This window comes from Camelus dromedarius, chromosome 3 (assembly GCF_036321535.1).
Source record: "Camelus dromedarius isolate mCamDro1 chromosome 3, mCamDro1.pat, whole genome shotgun sequence".
In the NCBI taxonomy this organism is placed as follows: domain Eukaryota; kingdom Metazoa; phylum Chordata; class Mammalia; order Artiodactyla; family Camelidae; genus Camelus; species Camelus dromedarius.
In genome coordinates this window covers 46,402,438-46,423,616 of record NC_087438.1, presented here as the reverse complement: position 1 = coordinate 46,423,616, position 21,179 = coordinate 46,402,438, and the positions used below count along the sequence as shown (strand labels likewise).

At 35.7% G+C, this 21,179-nt stretch overlaps 1 protein-coding gene and 1 pseudogene across 1 annotated transcript; both read right to left on the bottom strand.

The window, feature by feature from the left end:
- Positions 1 to 602: 602 nt before the first annotated feature.
- Positions 603 to 17,139, bottom strand: CENPH (centromere protein H). Its single transcript, XM_010974944.3, has 9 exons — positions 16,935 to 17,139; positions 13,810 to 13,865; positions 9,583 to 9,631; positions 9,158 to 9,232; positions 7,658 to 7,714; positions 5,299 to 5,362; positions 4,907 to 4,958; positions 3,014 to 3,177; positions 603 to 1,115 (listed from the first exon to the last, which is right to left on the bottom strand). The coding sequence occupies exons 1-9, from the start codon at positions 17,057 to 17,059 to the stop codon at positions 1,020 to 1,022; spliced, it is 738 nt and encodes a 245-aa protein (XP_010973246.1). The 5' UTR covers positions 17,060 to 17,139; the 3' UTR covers positions 603 to 1,019.
- On the bottom strand, positions 14,921 to 16,255 carry LOC105084852 (mesoderm-specific transcript homolog protein-like; annotated as a pseudogene).
- Positions 17,140 to 21,179: the final 4,040 nt, after the last annotated feature.

Genomic DNA, 21,179 nt, shown 5'->3' with positions numbered 1-21,179 from the left:
TATGAAAATGATCAATAGCGCCAAATTAATAGAGCTCAAATTAAAGTTTTCCAAAAATGGAACTGGATCCTATAAAAGGTGGCAAGTTCTATTTTTTCAATAAGACAATAACATTCTTTTTTATTTTTAAACTTATAAAAAGTAATGCATGATAAACATAGAAATATAGAAGAAAAAAGTCATGACTCCTCTACAATACCCACACTGTTAACGTTTTGAATGTTTTTCTTTTTCCTTTTTTTTCATGGTTGATTTGGGTCATGTTTTATTTGGGTCTCTGTTTGAAGATGTGGATGGGGGAGTGGAAGAACTCGGGAAATGTTGGTCAAAGGGTACAAACTTACAGTTAGAAGATGAATAAATGTTGGAGATTTAATGCACAGCATTGTGATTCTAGTTAACAACATTGCATTACATACTTTAAAGTTACTAAAAGACTAATCTTAAATGCTTTCATCAGGATAAATAAATGATAATTATGTGACATGTGGAGATGCTAGCTAATACCATGGTGGTCAAATCAACATGTTGTACATCTTAACCTTACACATGTTATGTATGCATTATGTCTCAAAAAAAGGCAAAAAAAAAATCTGTGGTTAGAACTAAAATGAAATTTATCTGATAAAATACAATGACAGTGGAAAAGAAGTAAAAATGTGGATAGGCTTTTCTAACTTTCCAATATTTTGGTTAACAAACAAATACACAGAAGTATTCCAACTGAGAGTTAGGACTTCCAGGAATATTATAGAAGAAATGTCCACATTCAGTGGAAAGCTGGAGTAGATATCTTTTGGAGCCCTTCCAAGGCTGAGATTTCTGGATTCTTTTAGAATATGCCAGTCTCTGTAGTTACATTTAAAGCAATATATTCCATGTTGCAATACAATGTTAACTCAAGCTAAAATAAAATTGCAGTATTAGAGCAGTTCCAAACTGAACACTGAAAAAACATTTCACTTGAAATTTGCAATTTAAATGACATCAGAGACAGAAAAAATGCCAGAACAGATTTGTTACTGGATCATGGTGAGATTCTTCTCAAGCTGCAGAACCATTTCCTTAAGGGCAGAATCCTCTGCCCAGTTGACTTTACTCCCCAAAATGAGGTTCTGTAATTTAAAAAAATATTTTTAAAAAATTAAAATTCTAAGTACTTTTAAAACTTTAACAAGATTATTTTTTAATCCTCTTTCACTGATCTTATCAAACATTTACCGAACTAGGTGTGAACATTTACTCTGTAACATGAGAAAAAATAGTAATACTTTCTTGTATCCTCAGTTCCTCCTTCAGTAAGGCTTCAGCCTTGATCTCCGTAATGCTGGGGAATATTTACAATGGTTACAACAAATTTTTATGTTTCACCAATTTTTGTGGACAGTTTTTACCTATTAAGGATACTTGCAGTGGTACCTAGATTAAAGGAAAGACTGCAGCTGTGGTTCAGAGTTTATTTTGCATGTCTATGGTGAAAAATAATTCAAGTGTAAGTAATATGCATTATTTTTAAAATAAATAAAAGAAGAGCTTAGTTCTTAGCCTTCAGCAAAGTTTCAAGACCTTGACAAAGGTGAAGCATATTTTTGTGGTACACAATGGAGGAATGCTTCATGAAGGTCATAATTAATGAAACTTCTGGGCATTCTTTGAAAAACTACAGTTCAGTGATACTGAATTACTAATTGCAATGCTGTTAAAAGAGATTTTAGAATATAAGTGTTATATTGCTATATGTATTACATAAAAGTATGAAAAACTTTGGCCTATATAAGGCACATTCTTGCTGCAAGTGAATGAAAGGGCTAGGGTATATAAATCCAGTCAAATTTACAAAGGCAGGTGGAGATAAGCATTCAAACATGACTGAACCCCTAAGGGCTGATCTTCTTTTAGCAACAAAGAGAGCTTCTAAGATGAGCAAAGCTGTATCTGTTTAACAAAGCAATAGGTTCATTAAATCAAAAGTAACACTATTTTAGGGGATATGAATAAAAATTAAGAAACACAGAATAATAGAAATCTCAAAGCAGTAGTAAGGAACCTGTGCCAAAGAAAATTAAAATGATTTTAAGTTATTTTGTACTTATGTACTGCATTTATGATGCAATAATCCACTTGATTGATTCCTAATCAAATCACTCAAAGCTACTAAAATAAATAGGTGTAAGACCCGGGAAAGAATTTCTTATGGTGAGATATAAGACCTCATGTTCTACAAGGATATGCTTTATGCATAATAGGCAGTTTTAACTGTGTATCTTCATAATTGAAAACTGGTAATTTAAGTACTTCATCTCAACAGTTCCAGAGACATCTTATAATTCAAGTAAAGGAAAACCTCCAGAATAAAAGAACATATAAAATTTAAAAACTGACATGATGATAAACACCAGTATTTACTGAGAACCTGCTTTGGACTAGATACTATATTAAACAGATTAACATTAATTATCACCTTTAGTTTTCACAACCATTCTTTCTACCCAAGGAAACTAATGCTTAGAAAAGTTAAATACTTTCCTCAAGGTCAGCAACTGTTAAGCAGCCACGAGGATCTTAACTCTAGACTCCCATCATTCCCATCCATGTTTTCCCCACCTCCCAACTTGGAGTCTAATGTTCTCCACCATTATACCATTCTGCCTCCACAGAGCTGCTAAAATCACTCCATTTATAAATGCCTAAGGGTGGAGGGAGTGTATAGCTCAGTGGTGGAGTGCTGTGCTTAGCATGCACGAGGTCCTTGGATCATTCCCCAGTACCTCCATTAAAATAAATACCAAATTACCTACCCCCCAAAACAAACATAACCAAGATACAACTGTAATGTAAAAACAACGCCATTAATATTAAATAGACATGAATTCCAGATATATGTAAACAGACCAATATTCAGTACTAAATTGTTTTGTAAGATCAAAGACAAAGTGAAAGTAAGCCTGAAAGTTATAGAATCAATCATTTAAAAAAATTCTTTACCTCCCTTTCTATCTTATATAAATGTTACCTGGAACACATGCTGAATAACCGTAGTAATCTGTATCTCCTTCTGCAGGTTTTGTTGTATGTTCTTTATCTTGTCTGAATTTTCCATACTGTCCAAATCACCTTTCTGTTTGTTCTTTTCAGTCTGTATTTCTAAAAGCTTACTTTCTGAAGCTTGTTTTAACTCTATTAGGTTAAAAATAAAACAATATACTGTATATGACAAGTCCTATAAACAAGAATCTTAAAAACTTATGAAGCAGAACAGTTTCTGGTTATTTCAGTCAAGAGAAAACTTCAAATTAGCAGCATTCTGGGTTGCAGTTCCATTTTGATCTGGAAATGATTTCCCAGGTGCAAAACACCAATATTTTAACTTTACACTGGGCAATGCCCTCTGTGAAATGTTCAAGGTATGTATGCATGACAATGATACTGCCTACAGATGTTTGCCATGGCATCATGTCAAGGAAGACTTACTCTGGGTTGCCAAAAAAACAAGCACGAGTTATATGCTTTTTCCCACTTGTTTATAAAAATGACATATCAGGAAGATAAATTTTCAGTGAAAGGTAAGATTCCCTTCTCCAGGGATAAATATCATCAACCATTTTTGGTTGTTCTGGAAAAGTTCTGAGAAATAAACTACAAATCGTCCTCCACTTACAATGGGGTATGTCCTGATAAATCCATGTTAATCTAAAAATATCCTAAGTCAAAACTGCATTTAGTACACCTAATCTACCAAACATCACAGCCTAGCACAGCCTACCTTAAATGTGCTCCAAACACTTACAACAGCCTGAAATTGGGCAAAATCATCTAACACAAAGTTTGTTTTATAAGTGTTAAATATCTCATGTAATCTGTTGAATTAAAGTGAAAACATAACTGTAAGTGTACTGGTTGTTCACCCTCATGACTGCATAGCTGACTGTGAGCTGGAGCTCCCTGCTGCTGTCCTACATAAGCAGAGTATATCGCTAGCCCAGGAAAAGAACAAAATTCAAAATCTGAAGAATGGTTTCTACGGAATTCATATCCTTGGGAAGTCAAAAAATCTGAAGTCAAACCATCCTATGTTGGGGACAGACTGTATGTGGAACATAAATGGGTCTATCTCAGGAGCTTGGTTTCTTAATACTAATGTATCAAAAGTAGGCTGGAATGCAATGGAAAAATAATTAAGACATTCAAAGGGTGATTAGGTCATATAACCAAGAAGACTTTGGACCCTGCAATTACTTAACAAACAGGCAGATCTATATAATATTTTAAAATAATAAATCATGTCTATACTGTTAAATGAAAAAAGCAGTTTACAATACAGAATAAAATGATGCCAATTTTATTGTATAAGAAATAAACATTGAAGAGCGATTATCTTTTGACTGTAAAATAAAATTTTTTAAAAATTGGCTTTTCTTGTGTATATTTGTTTCCAAATTCTCTATAGAGAATGTGTATTACTTGTGAAATACATTTCAATAAAACATTTCAATAATATCAATGCAAAATGCCATGTCATGTTCGTTAAGTTAAAAAGCTGTAGAACCCTATGTATCAAGTGATCATCTAAAAATTATGTATATATAAATATGTTTACATGGGTATGGAAAAGGGCTTGGAATGATGTAGGCCTAACTGTGGTCACACAGGAAGGAGGCATGACTTTCACATTATACTTTTGTATCGTTTGATTGTTTTCCCCCTACTGAGAATGTATTAATTTTTGTGAGTTAAAGTTCTAAAACAACAAATCAAGCAAAATCCATTTTGTATACTACTTTTTAAATTGCCTTGTCCAAAGTTTTAAGAAAATTTGAAAATTAATAAAGTTTTTAGTGACTGAGAGATCTGGCCTTTTCAATATCCCTAAGTGAAAACATGTTCTCAAAAAAAAAGTTCTACATACGCAATCTCTTCTTTCTAACATCAAGCAATTTTTCCTCCAAATCCCAAGTTTCCTGTTATTAGAAATAAAAAGATTAAAGGACATAATCTAAGAACACACCTATTAAACTTAAATCACTGAAATTTATCTATTAGTTCATACTTTCTAGGGCTCTAGTTTTTAATTCCCCTATTTCCACACAACAAAAGGGAGAGTACAGTAGCTTAAATGATAAGTAGATAATTAACAATTTTAGTTAGAAATAATGGAGTTATAAAAAACACTTAAGGACAGTGAATTCCAACCATACCAGTCTCTTTACAAAATCCTATTTAGTCACATACAATAGTTATCAGCAAGAAGTCATTGCTCAAATCATGAGAATGCATAAACAGCTTAATGGCACAAGTTACCTGCTGTAATTTCATTATTAATTTATTGAGATTTAATATCTGTGTCATGTTATCCATGAGTACACTGTAAAGGAATAAAAATATGATTTATTAAGTGTTAAAATTAATAAATCTCAATGAAGAAATCAGTTAGTATACATTTACTTTCATTATATCCACTGTATACGTCAATAGAAAGTCATTGTTTAATAAAATAAAAAAAGTTGGATGTAAACTAAGTCTTTGCTTAAAATTAGAAATACATTTCTTTAGAAAAATTTTTGCTCACAGACAACACAGAATATCATATTTATGCATGCAGGAACATTTCTAAAAATCTCATATTTAGGGAGAAAAAAATCTTAATAACTTCCCTAACACATTGTTTTTTTTTTGGGGGGGGGGAACAGACTTTATTTTTTAGATCAGTTTTAGGTTCACAGCAAAACTGAGTAGAAGGTGAGCCTATATTCCCTCTGCCCCACACTAGCACAGCCTTCCAGACCAGAGAGGTCCATCTGTTACAAATGATGAACCTACACTAACACATCATTATCACCCAGTCCATAGTTTACATTAGGGTTTACTCTTGGTGTTGTACATTCTATGAGTTTTGAGAAATGTATAATTTTCATGTATCTACCATTATAGTATCAAACACAATAGTTTCATTGAATAAACTGCTTTTTATCCCCAATTCTTCAACAAATATTTCTGAGTAACTACTACATGCCAAGAACTGTGCTCGGCACCAAGAATATAAAATAGAGTAAAACACAGTACCTGCTTTCAAAGAGGAAAGAATCTTCAGGGAGAAAAATTCACAACCATAGTATAGTTTCATCACAATCACTAATGGATACGAACCATTGTTAAGAGTCATGCAAAGCGTGGAACAAGGGAAACCCTTGAGTCTTAAGGGATGTAAAGTACAGTTGACCCTTGAACAATGTGGGTGGGATGGTGGTTAGGGGTGCAGACCACCCCACAGTCAAGAGTACTGCTAGCTCTGCCTCAAAGACAAAGGCAGCAAGCTGAAATGTTTTGGATCAAACCCTAGTGCCCCACATACTGTTATCTCCAACTGGATACAAACTTTCCCCAAACTTAATCCAGAGATCTGTAAAATGAAAATACAGGTACTATATTCATTGGAAGAAAAAAAACTGCGTGTAAGTGGACTTGTACAGTTCAAACCCATCGTTCAAGAGTCAAGTGTAATTATATAGGTTACCTAGATCAAGCAGTTTGCCCTGACCGCAGTAAAAGGGTATGAAATAAGACTGGGCAGGAACAGTGGTTCTCATACTTCAGACTGCCACAGTCTCCTGGGAGCCTTGTTAAATGCGGAGTGCCAGCCCCCCATCTTCAGAGGTGCTAAGTCAGTAGGTTTGGGATGGGACCAGCAATGTGATCACTGTGATAATACTAATTATTCTGATAGTCAGCCAGCTGTGACAAACACTGTAGAAACAGTTTACTGAGGAGGCTGAAAAAGGGGAATCTTTGCACAGACCTGACAAAGCTGAACTCATTTTCTACAAGTTATAGCTATACATGGTTGTAAACTCTTAAGACATGCTAAAGGAACTGCCTCCGGCTACTCAGCCTTTCTGCTGTCTTTGGGTGTTAAGGTGATGAATCTGTCCTGCACCCCTTAAACTAAAGAATATTTTAAGCTCTCCTTTTCTGGGGGAACACTATTTGGAGAGTCCAAATTCAGATTTTAGGATTTATGTAATCCTGGAGTTGAATGCAATATAGGGGAAATAGGTATCAATCTGGGTTAAGATGTCCAGACAGAGAAAGGGCCAGATTCATCTTGGTACTTATCCCATGCTAATGGGATGGTGGTGGTATTTATCACAAGATTAGAGCTTTGGGAGATAAAAATCACAGGTAAGGCCCCTGAGGCTAAGCACTTAAGACCAGATTATAAATGACCTTGATCATCAGAGTCTTTATTTTATATTCCTTGGCAAATTATTTAACCTATATAAGCTCATTTCTGCCAATGAAAAATGAGTATACCTCCTATCTCATTGGGTTGTTATTGGCTAAGTGAGATAGCATTGTTCCTGTTTTACAGTAAACCCTGAACAAAAATTAACCTTCAAAACCTTCCTTCAAAATTTTCAGATGGTCTGGCTAAAACCTCCATTACTTCTTAGGGTCCCACTATGGAACAAGATGTCAATGGGACTATAAAAGTTGTAATGATGAGGAGACCCCCAAAACACTATCATTTTTCTTACTCCCCGGAAAAAAGTGTTCAGCAGTGGCAGTTAATTTAAAAAAAAATTTTGTGGAGATAGTCATTATGCTGATCTTTCTTATTCCCATCCTTACCAAATCCAGAAAGAAAAAAAAAAACCCGTACCTAGTCTTGATGTCCATTTTCTCCAGGTTTTTTTTAAGTGCAGTTGAAAGTTGCATCCTATGAGAGTAAAAAAGCTTCCATTATAAAAAGTGGATAACATTTATGGTAGATTCAAAAGAAAATTTAAAAACACTACAAGGTAAAGATTGATTTCTCTTTCAATACAACATAAAACAAAAGTAGGTTCTTAAACAGTACTGTATGGAAATACTATGATAAGTAAGTCACAGAAATATGAAATAACTCCAAGAGGGATGGGGCTGCTGCACGTGGTTGTGCACTGCCGGGCAGAGGGGCTGAGCAGACCTGACATCCAGCCTAAGCTTTGCTCTCCAAGCTGTCCACCTTGGTGCAGGGTTAGGAGGAGGCATTAAGGTACTACAGAATGTAATGCACAACATGATAAATAAATTAACACTGCTGTAAGTTATACATGAAAGTTATTGAGAGTAAATCCTAAGAGTTCTCATCACAAGACAAAATTTTTTTTCTATTTCTTTAATTTTATATCTATATGAGATGATGGATGTCCTCTAAATTTACTGTGATAATCATTTCAGATGTATGTTAGTTGAATCGTTACGCTGTATACCTTAAACTTAAACAGTAATGTATGTCAATCACTTATCAATAAAACTGGAAGGAAAAAAAGGCACTGCAGAGATCAGCTAGGGCCTGAAATGAGTCAGGGAATACAAAGCCATACTTGACTATAAACTTTAAAATATGTCTATGTGTACACAACCACAATAATTTATTTTTAAATTCTAATAGTTAATAAATAAGTAATAATCAACTCAGCAACATTAGTCATTTCATTAAAGGGGTTATCTTAATAGCTCTGAAGTCACCTGAGTTAAAAAATATGATCTACATGATGAGCTAGCATACGAGATGAGGGGAAAAAGTTCACTACTAGAAGCAATTAAAAGGGCTTTAACTGTTTTTCAATTAAATATATGAAGAAATTAATCTGGAAAGGCCAGAAATATAAGAAAAAAACTGTAAGTCAGTCACTTTAGATTATTAATTCAGATCACAAGCTTATATAGAGACCATGTAGGTCTTATTAACATCTTTATACCAGCACCTAGCACAAAGTTTAGGACACAGTAAGCACTCAAATATTTATAGAATAAATTTAAAAATACAGATGCAAAACCTATCATTAAAAATATAATTAAATTCAGTGATAATTCTTTTACTCCTTAAGAGTTACTAGAATAAATGAATCCATGTAATCCTTCCAAACACAACTGGGATTAAACCTCACACATCTGTTGTCTTGTTTGACATTTCCTTATTAACCCTCTCTTATGTAAGTTCTTCAAATGAAGATGCTAATGAGTGATGAAACTTTTCTCTCAGGGCTCAAAATTTGTGATCATTATCTAATCATCGTTTTGATTAATTCAAACTAGCTAAAACATTCCCTCCACCTCGAGACATACCCATTTTGCATGCAGTTCACAACACTTACACTTAAAATGTAGTAATTACCTGTCTAATGCAAGCTTTTTCATTTCAAAAGCAATTTTCACCTCTTCAATTTCCTTTTCCAGTTCTTCAATTTTACTGCCAAAGAAGCATGAACAAAAGAATTTCAGCATTATCAGAAAAAGTAACTACTGGGAAAGAGGTATACAGTAAATCTTTGAAGAACGTAAAATGTCAGTATCTAAATATTCTACAGGATCCCCACACCAACACATTCACAGATTTGGTAAACTGATGCCTCCTGAGATACCTTCCTAAGTATCTTGTTAAGGGGGGGAAATGCCAAAAGTGATCACTCATGTACAACTTCTCAATATGAGCATGACAAATTACTTGGAAAAATAAAGGAAGAAAACAGTGTTATATGATGAATAGTATTATTAAATCTTAGTAAAAAACCACAAATAAAAATTTTAAATATGACATACGCTTCAATTTGCTTTTCTTGTATGATTTGTTCTGGAGTTCTTTCTTCATCTACAAACAAATAATTGAAGTTAGTAACATTTTACAAAAGTATTGTCCAACAGAAATAAATGGAAGCCACAAATAAGAAATTTTTTATTTCTAGTTTCCCCAAATTACAAAAGTAGAGAAACAAGTGAAAATAACTTTAATATAGCTTATTTAACCCAATATATCCAAAACATTATCATTTAAACATGTAGTCAATTTAGAATTATTATTGAAATATTTCACAAACTTTTTCTGTGCATATTGTACATTTACAGTCCTCAGCGAGGACTAATCACATTTCAATTGTTCAATGGTTACATGGAGCTAGTGGCTAACATATTGAACAGCACAATTTTAGAATGATAGAAAATAAAGGGGAGTAAAAAACAAACAAGATCAATGTAAAAAAACTGTATGTCTATATATTAGCAACAAACGATTGGAAATTAAAATTTAAAAATACATGTAAAATTGCATATAAAACCACAAAATACTTAAGGATAAATTTAACAAATTATGTATATGAACTCTACACTGGACACTATCAAATACTGAAATGAAAAGATACACCATCTGCATTTATTGGGAGAATCATTATTGCTAATGTAACAACTTCACCCATACTGCTCTATAGATCCCAATCAAATTCCAGTCTAACAGGCTTTTTTTTTCTGTATAAATTAACAGGCTGATTTTAAAATGCATATAGAAACACAGAGGACCTAGAATAGTCAAAACAATTTTGACAAAGAACAAAACTGGAGGACTTACAGTAGCTGATAATCAATATTTACTATAAAGCTACAGTAATTGAGGCATTGAGGTACCACTATAAAGATAGTCAAATACCTCAAGAGGACAGATGAAAAAGTCCAGAAATAGACCTACACATGTACAATAGATAAAGGAAAGTCTTTTCAACAAATAGTGCTAGAAAAACTGGATTTCCAAATGGAAAAGAAATGAACCTTGACTCACACTATACTCACACTTAACTCAAAAAGGATCAGTCCTGAATGTTAAATCTAAAATCATATAAAACTTCTAGAACAAAACACAGGAGAAAATCTTTGCAAACCTGGGGTAGTCAAAGATTTCTTAGAACTCAAAAATCACAAACCACAAAAGAAAAAATGAGTGCAAAATAGTACTTTATCAAAATTAATGCCTTCTGCTCCTCAAAAGACAGTGTTAAAAAAAATTAAAAACACAAGCAACAAACTAGGAGAAAATATCTGCCATATACACATATATATATCTGAAAAAGAACTGTATTCATTTATAATTAAAGAATTCAAACTCAGTAAGACTAACAATTCAATTAAAAAATGGGCAAAGAAAAAAGGGCAAAGATTTGAACACTTCATAAAAGTAGATATATAAGTTGCCAGTAAGATATGAAAAGAAACATCATTAGTTATTAGGGAAATGTAAATTAAAACCACATGAAATACCACTACATACTTATTAAAATGGCTAAAATTTAAAAAGGCTGACAGTGCCAAGTTTTGGAAAGGTTATTGAGAAAGTGGAAATCTCATAACACCGCCAGGGGAAATCTGCCCTAATGGTATAATCGTTTTAGCTGTTTGGCAGTTTCTTAAGAAGTTAAACATACACTTACCATATGACCCCATAATTTGACTTTTAGGTATTTAATTAAGAGTAATGAAAACAAATGTCCACAAAAATATGTACAAATGATTACTGCATTTAACAACAGTTTTATTCATAATGGGCAAAAAACTGGAAACAGTTCAGATGTTCATCAACGGGTAGCTAGATTAACAAATTGTGGTAGTTATCATGGGATATACTCTACAATAAAAACGAATGAATACTGAAACACACAGCATGGATAGATCACAAAAATACTGTGCAAATAGCCAGACACACTGGGAGTGACTAACAGGTACCAGATTTCTTTTTAGGGTGATGGAAATGTTCTGGAATTAGATAGCGGTAATGGTTGCACAACATTGAAATAACACAAAAAAACTACTGAATTGTACATTTTAATATAGTGAATTTTGTTACATGAATTGTCATAAAAGAAAGTTGTCAGTAACAAAAAAATACATGCCATATAACTCCATTTACATCAACTTCTAGAACAGCACTGTGCTGTTCTGTGACGAATGAAATGCTTAACACCTGCATTGTCCAATGTGGTAGCCACCAAACACAACTACCTATTGAGCATTTGTTACGTGACTAGTACAACTAAATGTTTAATTTTAACATTTAAAGGCCACATGTAGCTAGTGGCTACTGTATTGGACAGCACAACTCTAGACGACAAATCTACAGTAACAAACCAAATTGGTGGTTGCTGGGGGTGAGGGTGGGGACTGAGTGTGGTAGCACAAGGGAGGTGTGACAAAAATGTTCTATATCTTGACTGTGGTGGTAGTTATACCGAGGTATATATCTGTTAAAACTCATCAAACTGTACCCTTAAAATGGACGCACTTATAGTAAAAAAAAATTCAAGGAATAAAGTCTCAGTAATATATTTTTTAATGGTAAAATACTAATCAATTTTAGATAAACATCTTCTTTCAAAGGTTACATACAACCTAATGTCTCATGGCTTGCTTCAAATCTGTCCTCTCTTTCAGCTGCAGAAATTCTAGAGTGTGGATTATTAAATGTACTCAAGCTTTCAGGTATCACAACCCTTTAAAAATGGAATTATCTATACAGGGAAAACAAGGACTGCACAAGGAGGTAGACTCTCTTACCACCTGAATTTTAGCTCCAATGCCATCTTCTTGAAGAAGCCATCTATCTAAAGTAGCACCCCCCTCTCATCACACTGTTATTTCCTTCTTACTTACTATATGTCATAATTACCCCACGTGTTTGTTTGCTTACCCATTTTGCTACATGGAATTTTAACTCTATGAGGGCAAAATCTGTCTTGTTCGACACCATATCTCCATTCCCTAGCATGGATTCATTCAATGGAGTCCAGAAATACCTATAGAGACAATTCCTCAATGGTCCAAATTTTGAATAGCTTGTCCCTTACACCCTGTCATCTAAGCTAGATTATGCTTTTTTATTATGTGGGCTCTCATGCCAGCAAAAGCTTTAGGCATGTCCTACCTCTCTTCTCTCAGGTAAACATAATTTGTTTAATGCAAGGAACATGGGCTTTGGAAACAAGAAGACCACTAATTCCCTCAGGGGAAGGACAGTGACCTACTGGTCATCTTTGAGTTAAGCATTATTGATGTAACAAAAGGGACAAGGCTTTGGAGGCAAGAAAGCCTGGCTCATATCCCAGTTTAGTAATTTACTAGCTATAGTGAGCAGGAAAGAGGCCGAGGGCCTAATTTTTGGAAAAAAACAAAAACAAAAAACACACACACATAAGATGACTTCAGAAACCCTGGAATGCAGATGCAAAACACACCAGAACTGCCCTCAGGTCTATGGCCTTAAACAAGAGATTAAGCAGAGTCCCCAAATTACCTAAATCCAAACATGGATTCAGGGAAGTGACTAAGACATCTATGAGGTCCCGTGGTTTTTCCATAATTCTTGATTCAACCTAGTGTACTACATGGTTTATTTTTTAAGCTTATTTCATAGAGAAAAACTCATCAAAATCTATCTTTGTGACTCAAGGGCTTATAAATCAGGTGGTAATAATAGGTGGTTATTACTTTAGGAAGGCTAAACCATCGTTTTACTACTCTCTAGGCTCCTGAAATTTCGGGATTAATAATTCTAAAAGATAAATTTAAAGTTTTTCTGTGTTTAGAATTGAAATTGTCACTCATGCCTCTAAGCTGCTCTCCCTTCTGTTCTCATGCCTATATTCCAGTGTTTCTCAAAGCATAGGTCTCAGGTCACTTGCTTAACAATTATCTAATCTGCTAATTTAATCTACAAATTGTTGGTAGTAATAAGTATTATTCCTTCAGCAAACAGGGATTTCCCAATTCTTTGATCTGTAGAACTTAACTGTCTGGCTTTGTTATTTAGTTGTTTTATATACATTCCCTGAATTCTTAACTAGTTCCTGAGGGCCAGGGCAAGCCTGCTTTTTGCCTTCTTACATACTGCTGCATTATGCTGCCCCTCCCATTCCTTAAATAAATAGCTTTTTGTAAAACTGACTTTCTTTTCCCTGGAGTACTGTTCATGCATAAAGTCACAAAACCTGATTTGAAAATGAAAATACTTACTTGCATCAACCATTGAATTATATTCTAAGAGCTGTTGTTTTGTCTGTGCTCTTAGTCTGAAAACAGATAAAAAGAACAGTCATATATTTATTGACTGAGGTTTTACTCATTACTATAGAATAAACCAACTCAGCTGTTTTTGGAAGCTGATGTAACATAAAGAGTATAAATAAACAGCATTAATCTAGTTTGGCCTCATTTTATTTAAAATGAGCATAAAGAATTTTAAGGCCCGAGAAAAAGACACAAAATGAAATACTGTAGGAAAACAGAACCTGTGAGGAAAAGTTAAAAATTTGATTTTTAAATTTATTTCTAATGGGCCACACTGAAATGAGACTTAAAGAAAACTGCTACACAAAGAAACAGATGTTGGGGAGGGTGTAGCTCAGTGCTGGCATGCGTGCTTAGCATGCATGAGGTCCTGGGAATGATCACCAGTACCTCCACATCTAATTACCTCCTCTCCACCACAACACACACACAAAATTTTTTTTCAATCACACAAAAACCTCCCCCTAAGAAACAAAGAAACACTATAATGGTGAAATCCCAAACACTATAATGATTTACAAACAGATTAAAACATTCTCAGGAGGTACAGAAAAATAACATAGATACTAATCCTACGATAGATAAGTAACTCTAAGTTTTTTAGTTGTCCTATGATTCTGCTTACTTAAGAATCAGACATAAAATAGGCAGAAGAGCTGTGGGTAAAATAATAACTTATTAAGTTGTACTTACAAGATGTTTCACATTTACTTGGTGGTCATAATTCTGAAACTGTTTGTGACTTTGAGACTTAAGTAGCTAAGAAATATTGGACAAATTTCTAAAGCTCCATGAAATACGTTCCTTATGTTTCAAAATTCCAATTGAAAAGGACAATTCCTTAGAGTTTTAGTACACTAACATTTTATGACACACTGAAAGAATAATCCTTTTTAGCTGAGATGGAAAAGATGTTGTATCTTTAATATTTTAGTACTTTATATTGTAGATTGAAGGGAAGGGAATTTTTATTTACTTATTTTTAGAAGTTTTTCAAAGACGTTTATGCAAAAGAATGTCTGTCTTTCTGCATCAGTGAATAATAGTGCTCACTGGAATTTCCTAAAAACACAAAGATGAAGGCAAGTCCATATAGTAGGTCAGATGTCAAAGGAATGGGAAATAGGCTATTAGGTCACTCAGAGTTTTTGCTGCCTTTTTACTATACACTGTTCACCAGTGTTGGTCAGGTGGACTTTTGTGAGAGAACAGTGTTTGGTGGCCAGGACCTCTTTTGGGCATTTCTTCCTAAGTGGAATACACAATGGATTAAAGGAATAGGGGAGTAATACAGGGAAGCTGCTCTTTCCAGCTCAGGAGTTGATGAAGTCTGTATATGGATTCAAGAAACCCATGGGATCCTCTAGCTGTGGATAGTGGCTAATGTGGTCATCCAGAATGGCTACTGGACTGTGGCAGCATTTTCCTATACAGCTTCAAAAACTCTGGATAGGGATTCCCCAGACCCAATGGCCCACAGATAAAATGAATGGGGATAGATAGAGGTAAGAGCTTGCATTCAGCTTCTTCTAAACTTCTTCCTCTGATTGATATACTGTAAGAGATTGCCCATGACCAAGTTCTCATCAGTGTTGCCATATAACTCCGTTGACAGAGACACTTTATGGTAAGCAGACCAGGTCAATTCTGCTTGAACCTACAGAGCAACTCCTGAGCAACAACATCTCCATAATCATGAGACAAAACGTTGATCCCGCAGTTCTGGAGCCCCAGATGCCACCAAAGCTCCCCCATGATGCTGGCCTGCTCAAATATGGAATAGTGGTGTGGTCTTGAGTTATCACTGAAATCAAAGCCAAAGAAATCAAGGGGAATCACTTGATGAAACCTGAGGGTCAGACCTACCTATATCTTGTACCAGTCATAGCCAGATGTTGGAAAGCCGGGTAAAAGCATGACTATCTCCAGACTTCCAACCATACCCAGAGTCTTGGTATAAGATGTGCAATCCCTTGTAGGTGAAAAACTTGCCTAACAAATTCCACGAGTTGAAGAGTAAGAGAAAGCTGGGGGTGAGGGGAAGGCGGAATGTGCAGATAGGCCACAAGCAGGGGCATGGCCAATAGCCCCACCTGGACCCACCACTCCCTCATCCTGATTCAAAAAAGACCTGGACCACAAGACTCCATGTTTGGGGGAACCTGTTGTGCATTGATCAGTAGGATGGAATTTTTAAAGTGAGGTTGTGAGATTTATTATTAGCCAAGGCCTTCCAAATCAATGGCAACACTGTAATACAGTTACAAAGCTTATTTTAAAAAAAATCCCCGTTATGATTTAGCAGTCTGCAAATTTTGTTTTTCTGTCAAGGGCCAGACACCAAGCATTTTAGACTTTGTGAGTCATATGGTATCTGCTGTAACTACTCAACTCAGCCCTTGCAGCACAAAGTTGTGTTCCAGTAAAACTTTACTTAAGGGCACTAAAACTTAATTTCATGTAACTTTCACCTGTTATTTTTGTGATTTTTTTTTCCCCTCAACCATTTTAACACAAGAAACTATTCTCAGCTTGGGTGGTGGGGAGCACCCAAATACAAAGTGTAGGATGGATATGGCCCAGGACCTTAGTTGCCCACAGGTGTAGAAGATTGATGTCCTTTTCATCAAATCTTCCTTTAGCAACAGCTTAGTTTAAGTATAAGCATTGCCTCCAGGTAGAAAATACAACAAATGAAGCCTCTGGATTGTAGGACCGTAGCTATAAAAGAAAAGGGAGTAACTCAGATGAACCCCTCAAAACGGCTGGAAAATTGGGACCCTAGGGCATGAGGGGATAAGAAAGGAGGCATTAATTACAGCTCCATGGGATCTAAGGATCCCCTGCTAAAGGCTAGGCCCAGACTATCTCATTTAACCCCACAGCAACTCTGCTAGGAGGGTCTCACTTTTCTCTTTTTCCAAGATGAAGAAAGGGGTTAAAGAGCTTAAGCGAATGATGTAGTCACGCAGCCATTAGGTGGCCAAGACTGAATTCGAACCCTGGACATTTTGAGCAAAGTGGGGGAGCTCTCTAACTTGGCTCCGGCCCAGCCGGCCAGAGGGAACAACCTGAGCAGCAGGGTCATGCGGTCCTCGGGACGCGCCGCCTGGGCGCCGGCGACCTGCGGCGGCCCGCCTTCCCCTCCGGAGTCCGCGGGCTCGGCGGCGGCTTGCTCTTCGGATTGCTTCTCCATTCCCGGCTCGATGGGCCACCAGACAGCACTAGCAGCCGCTACCCAAGAAGGAGCGGCTTTTCCCGCCACTGAATCAACGCCCGGAAGGCGCCGGAGGGCCGTCGCGCCCCGCCCCACCCCTTCCGCCCCGCGGTCCCGCCCTCTCCGCGCCGGTCTCTGGTTGCCATGGTTGCTGCTGTCTCTCCTTTCACCCTGGCTCTACTAGTTAAAACCGTTACAGACCACTAGTGAAAAAAGATTGGAAGAACTTTAAGCGTCAGTTCTGTCGCGTGCTGGGCTAAGGGCTTGGCTGCAGTCGTTTGGGGGCCCTCTCCAGCTCTTGGCAATCGCGGCCCGGAGGGGAAAACCTCGACATCGGTGGGCTTTCAGCCTTCGCGCCTAGATAGCCGTTTTTGACCAATCTTACACCCCACTTACATCCGCGCCCTTGGAAGATGGGTGTGCCGGGCAGGCTGGGAGAGATCAACATTGGAGGGTTAAGTAGACTTCTTACTCTGAGCTCATTAAGTCCAGGACCCTCATTTGGCAGAGAAAAGAGTGGCCCAAGTTCAGATACGTACAGCCCCCTTACGAGGAGGCAGTGCAGGTACTCGAACCCCCCGGCTTCTAGTGTAAAATTCAGCTGTCAGAAAGATTCGCATTCTTAATATTGGGTGCCCTCAAGTGTCAGCTTGTTGACCTGGCTAACTACAGTTGAGCTTTCTTAGCTGAGCAATGACAGGGTAATAGAGAAAATGCAGGACATACAAACGCCTGATTGGTTCGTAGTTTTTCATTATGATCAGTTATGTAAAGGACACAATTTTTGTGGCACAAGCACAGCAACTCAGAGCTCTGAACAAGAGAGCCAAGTATTCCCTCCTATAGTTAGTTTCCCCTGGGTTATTATTGATCACACAGTGCTCCCCTTTCTTCCTCTCCATTGTCAAAGTAATACAGCTCTCAGTCAAAGATTCAAAAGTCATGGTAGGATGTAAAATTAAGATGTTAGGTTCACCACTCCTACTTTCAGGGTCCTGGAAGAACATTTTGCTTCACTTTTTTCTTCTACACAAGTGATCCTCCCCCGCGCCTCCCGCCCCCCACCACTTGTTTTATCTGGCATGTCTTCCAAAATCTCACATCAATCTCATCCTTTTAAGCAGTTGCCTATCAGGTGTCCACTGGCCAAATTTGGGACAAAGACTATGTAGTGATTCTCCAATCTAAGCATGCACCAGTCATGGGAAGGGCTGGTTAAAACAGATTGCTGAGTGCCTCTCCAAGTTACTGATTCCAATGTGCACTTCTAACAAGTTCCAAAGCGATGTTGATGTTGCTGGTTGCAGATGACACTTTGAGAATCACTGCTGAAGTGGATTATAACAATTTTTTTAAAATCCAGAGTAAAACAAAAAAAGGTAGGTCTGTGGGTGGGAGCTCATGTTTACTGGATGTCCAATAATATAGAAAGGATGACAGAATTAAATTATTACCTTCATGTCACTTCCAGTGAGATAAACTATTTAAAGCATGTGTCATTAATGGATGCTAAATTGAAAACAAAACAAAACAGCACCTTTACTGCAAGCTTATCTGGTATGATCAAACGTGGTATTACCAATAGTGTAACAATCTGGTCGGTGACTGTAAAATGATGTGTAAGTTGTACAAATTCCTAATATGCTTGGCACAATGCATACCTGAACTTAACTGTGAAGAAACAATCAGACAAGAAATCTAGAATGGAGGACATTCTACAAGACAAATGACCTAGGCAATGCATGTTAAAAAGCAGGGCAGTTATTCTATATGCAAAAATATATGAAACTTGATTTGACTGTGGATTGGAAAAAAGTTCCTAAGACATTTTTGGAACAATTGAGGAAACTGGAATATGTATTACATGTTACACATGGAGTTAATTTTCTTTGTGTGATAAAAAGATAGTGGTTATTTAGGACCTTAATTCTTAGGAGATAGATGTATATTTTAAGGTGACATCTTGACACCTGAAATTTACTTTCAAATGGCTCTGAAAAAAAGCAGTTTATGTGCATGGGTGCACACACGTGTGTATATAACCCCCATACACACTTTCTCAACAGCTATATTTGCCTACATAAATTACTAAAACTGTCTATTTTAAAATTCTTTCTTATATCCACAGGGTATTTATAAAAGTCAATCAAGTACTTATCTACATTGAAAACAGTTTCAAAAGGCTTTTTACAGACCACATCTCCAATGAAATAGAAATCACCAACATAAAGATGTCTGACAAAAATAAACTTAAAAAATAAGCAGTAAAATAATCTCCAGATCAGAGGACCAAAAAAGAAATAAAAGAGGACTTTAGAAGCCAGCTATCTCAGAGGAAAATGTGCATATAAAGGCTTTTAGTATGAAAATACATCAAGTATTTAACCTAAACTAGAAAATAAAGAAACCTAAAGAAAAACAGATGAGAATTAACATGAAAGCTAAAACACCAAAACCTGGTTCTTTCAAAACACCAGTAAAAGACCCCACCCCCTCCCCAACCAGGCAAGCCTGAACAAAAGTATTTAACATCAGGAACAAGATATAACTATAATACAGAAGGGATTCAATAATCATATACCTCTACAGCTTTGATTTTAAAAATTTAGAATGGATGATTTTCTATTAATGGGAGGGGAGGCCTAAAAAACACCCCAAAAACCATGGAAAGCTACCATTATAAGCAGCACCAGGCCAGGTGACGTTACAGATTAATTTAGCTAATTTTTAATGAATGGATAAAGATTATAAGACTTGAAGACAAAAATCTCTTTAATCCACCTTAAAGCTGATACAAAAATCAGAAAACAGCAACAACAAAAACTGAGCCAATTACTTATGAGATGGAAAACTTTCTAAATGAAACATTATCAGACTATATAACATGAGCAAGAATTCATTAACCTCAAATGTGGTAATATTCAAGTAAAGTATCAAAAAAAGGAGGAAACCTTAATGATATAAGCTGAAATAGTAAATAAAATTCCACATCCCTGACTGTTAACAACTATCAACAGAAATAGAAAAATATCTAAAATATAAAGACCACTTAAAGATGAATAGCAAAAATATTAGTTGGTCAAAATACTGAAGAGATGTCCAGGGACAAGACAGGGATTACTTATCATCCATGGTTGTTTTGGAGATTCCAATACAATAAATACCATGGATATTGAAAATAAAATCTTGGTATTTAAGGCTTAGAAAACCACTAAAATCAAGTAAGAAAATTGGTATCAAATGTATAAGAAAAATACAAGTAGCAATAAAAATAGAACTGAGAAATAGATCCTACTCACAACAGTGACAAAAAAGCATAAACCCAGCAATAAATTTGACAAGAAAAGTGTAGAAATTATATAATTAAATTTTAATATTGCATTGAAGGGCATCCAACAAGAGATGAGAAAAATGCTTCTGGATGGGAAGACAATGCCAGTCCATCTAGAACTAATACATAACATACTACATACATGTATATAATAAACAGTCAAAATCTCAAAGGAGTTTTTCAATAACTAGACATAATTTTAAAGTTCACGTATTTGAAACTGCCCCCAAATGTTTGGAAAATAGTGTTAGCCTCATCTTACCAGAAAAACTTAATTTAAAACTATACTACTCACAGGAAAGAACAAGATCAGGAAACACATTTATGTTTCAATTCAATTGTACAAGGATTTTAAACACACGGGATTGGCACAAATGGGCATCCATCTGCAAGAATCCTACCTCATAACACATATAAAAAATTTTGCTGAGGGATTATAGATCTAAACAGGAAAAACTTAGAAATTTAGATGTTAATGGTTTTTGGATGGAGTTGACCTTAAGACTGAAAATCCAAAAGCAACTATAGAAAAAATAGACTTGATACTATGAAAATTTAAACTGTCTGCATGGCGGAAGACCATATAAACAGATAGAGGGTATTTGAAGAACTAGGACAGCCTTACATATTGATAAGTGAGTGGACATCAAACATTTATTCAACTAGTCATCAGAAGCATTAATTAAAACTGCAAACAAATTAGATTTTTTTTGCAAAAAATCCCAGAAATTAGAGAATGATTACTCTCAGTTCTAGGAAGGATGTAGA

Coding starts and splice junctions, on each gene's coding strand:
- CENPH (XM_010974944.3), bottom strand. CDS start 17,059: ATGGAGAAGCAATCCGAAGAGCAAGCCGCCGCCGAGCCCGCGGACTCC. Junction 7,715..9,157: donor AAAAAGCTTGCATTAGACAG/GTAATTACTACA, acceptor TTACTCTCATAG/GATGCAACTTTCAACTGCAC. Junction 3,178..4,906: donor TGTTAGAAAGAAGAGATTGC/GTATGTAGAACT, acceptor TTAACCTAATAG/AGTTAAAACAAGCTTCAGAA.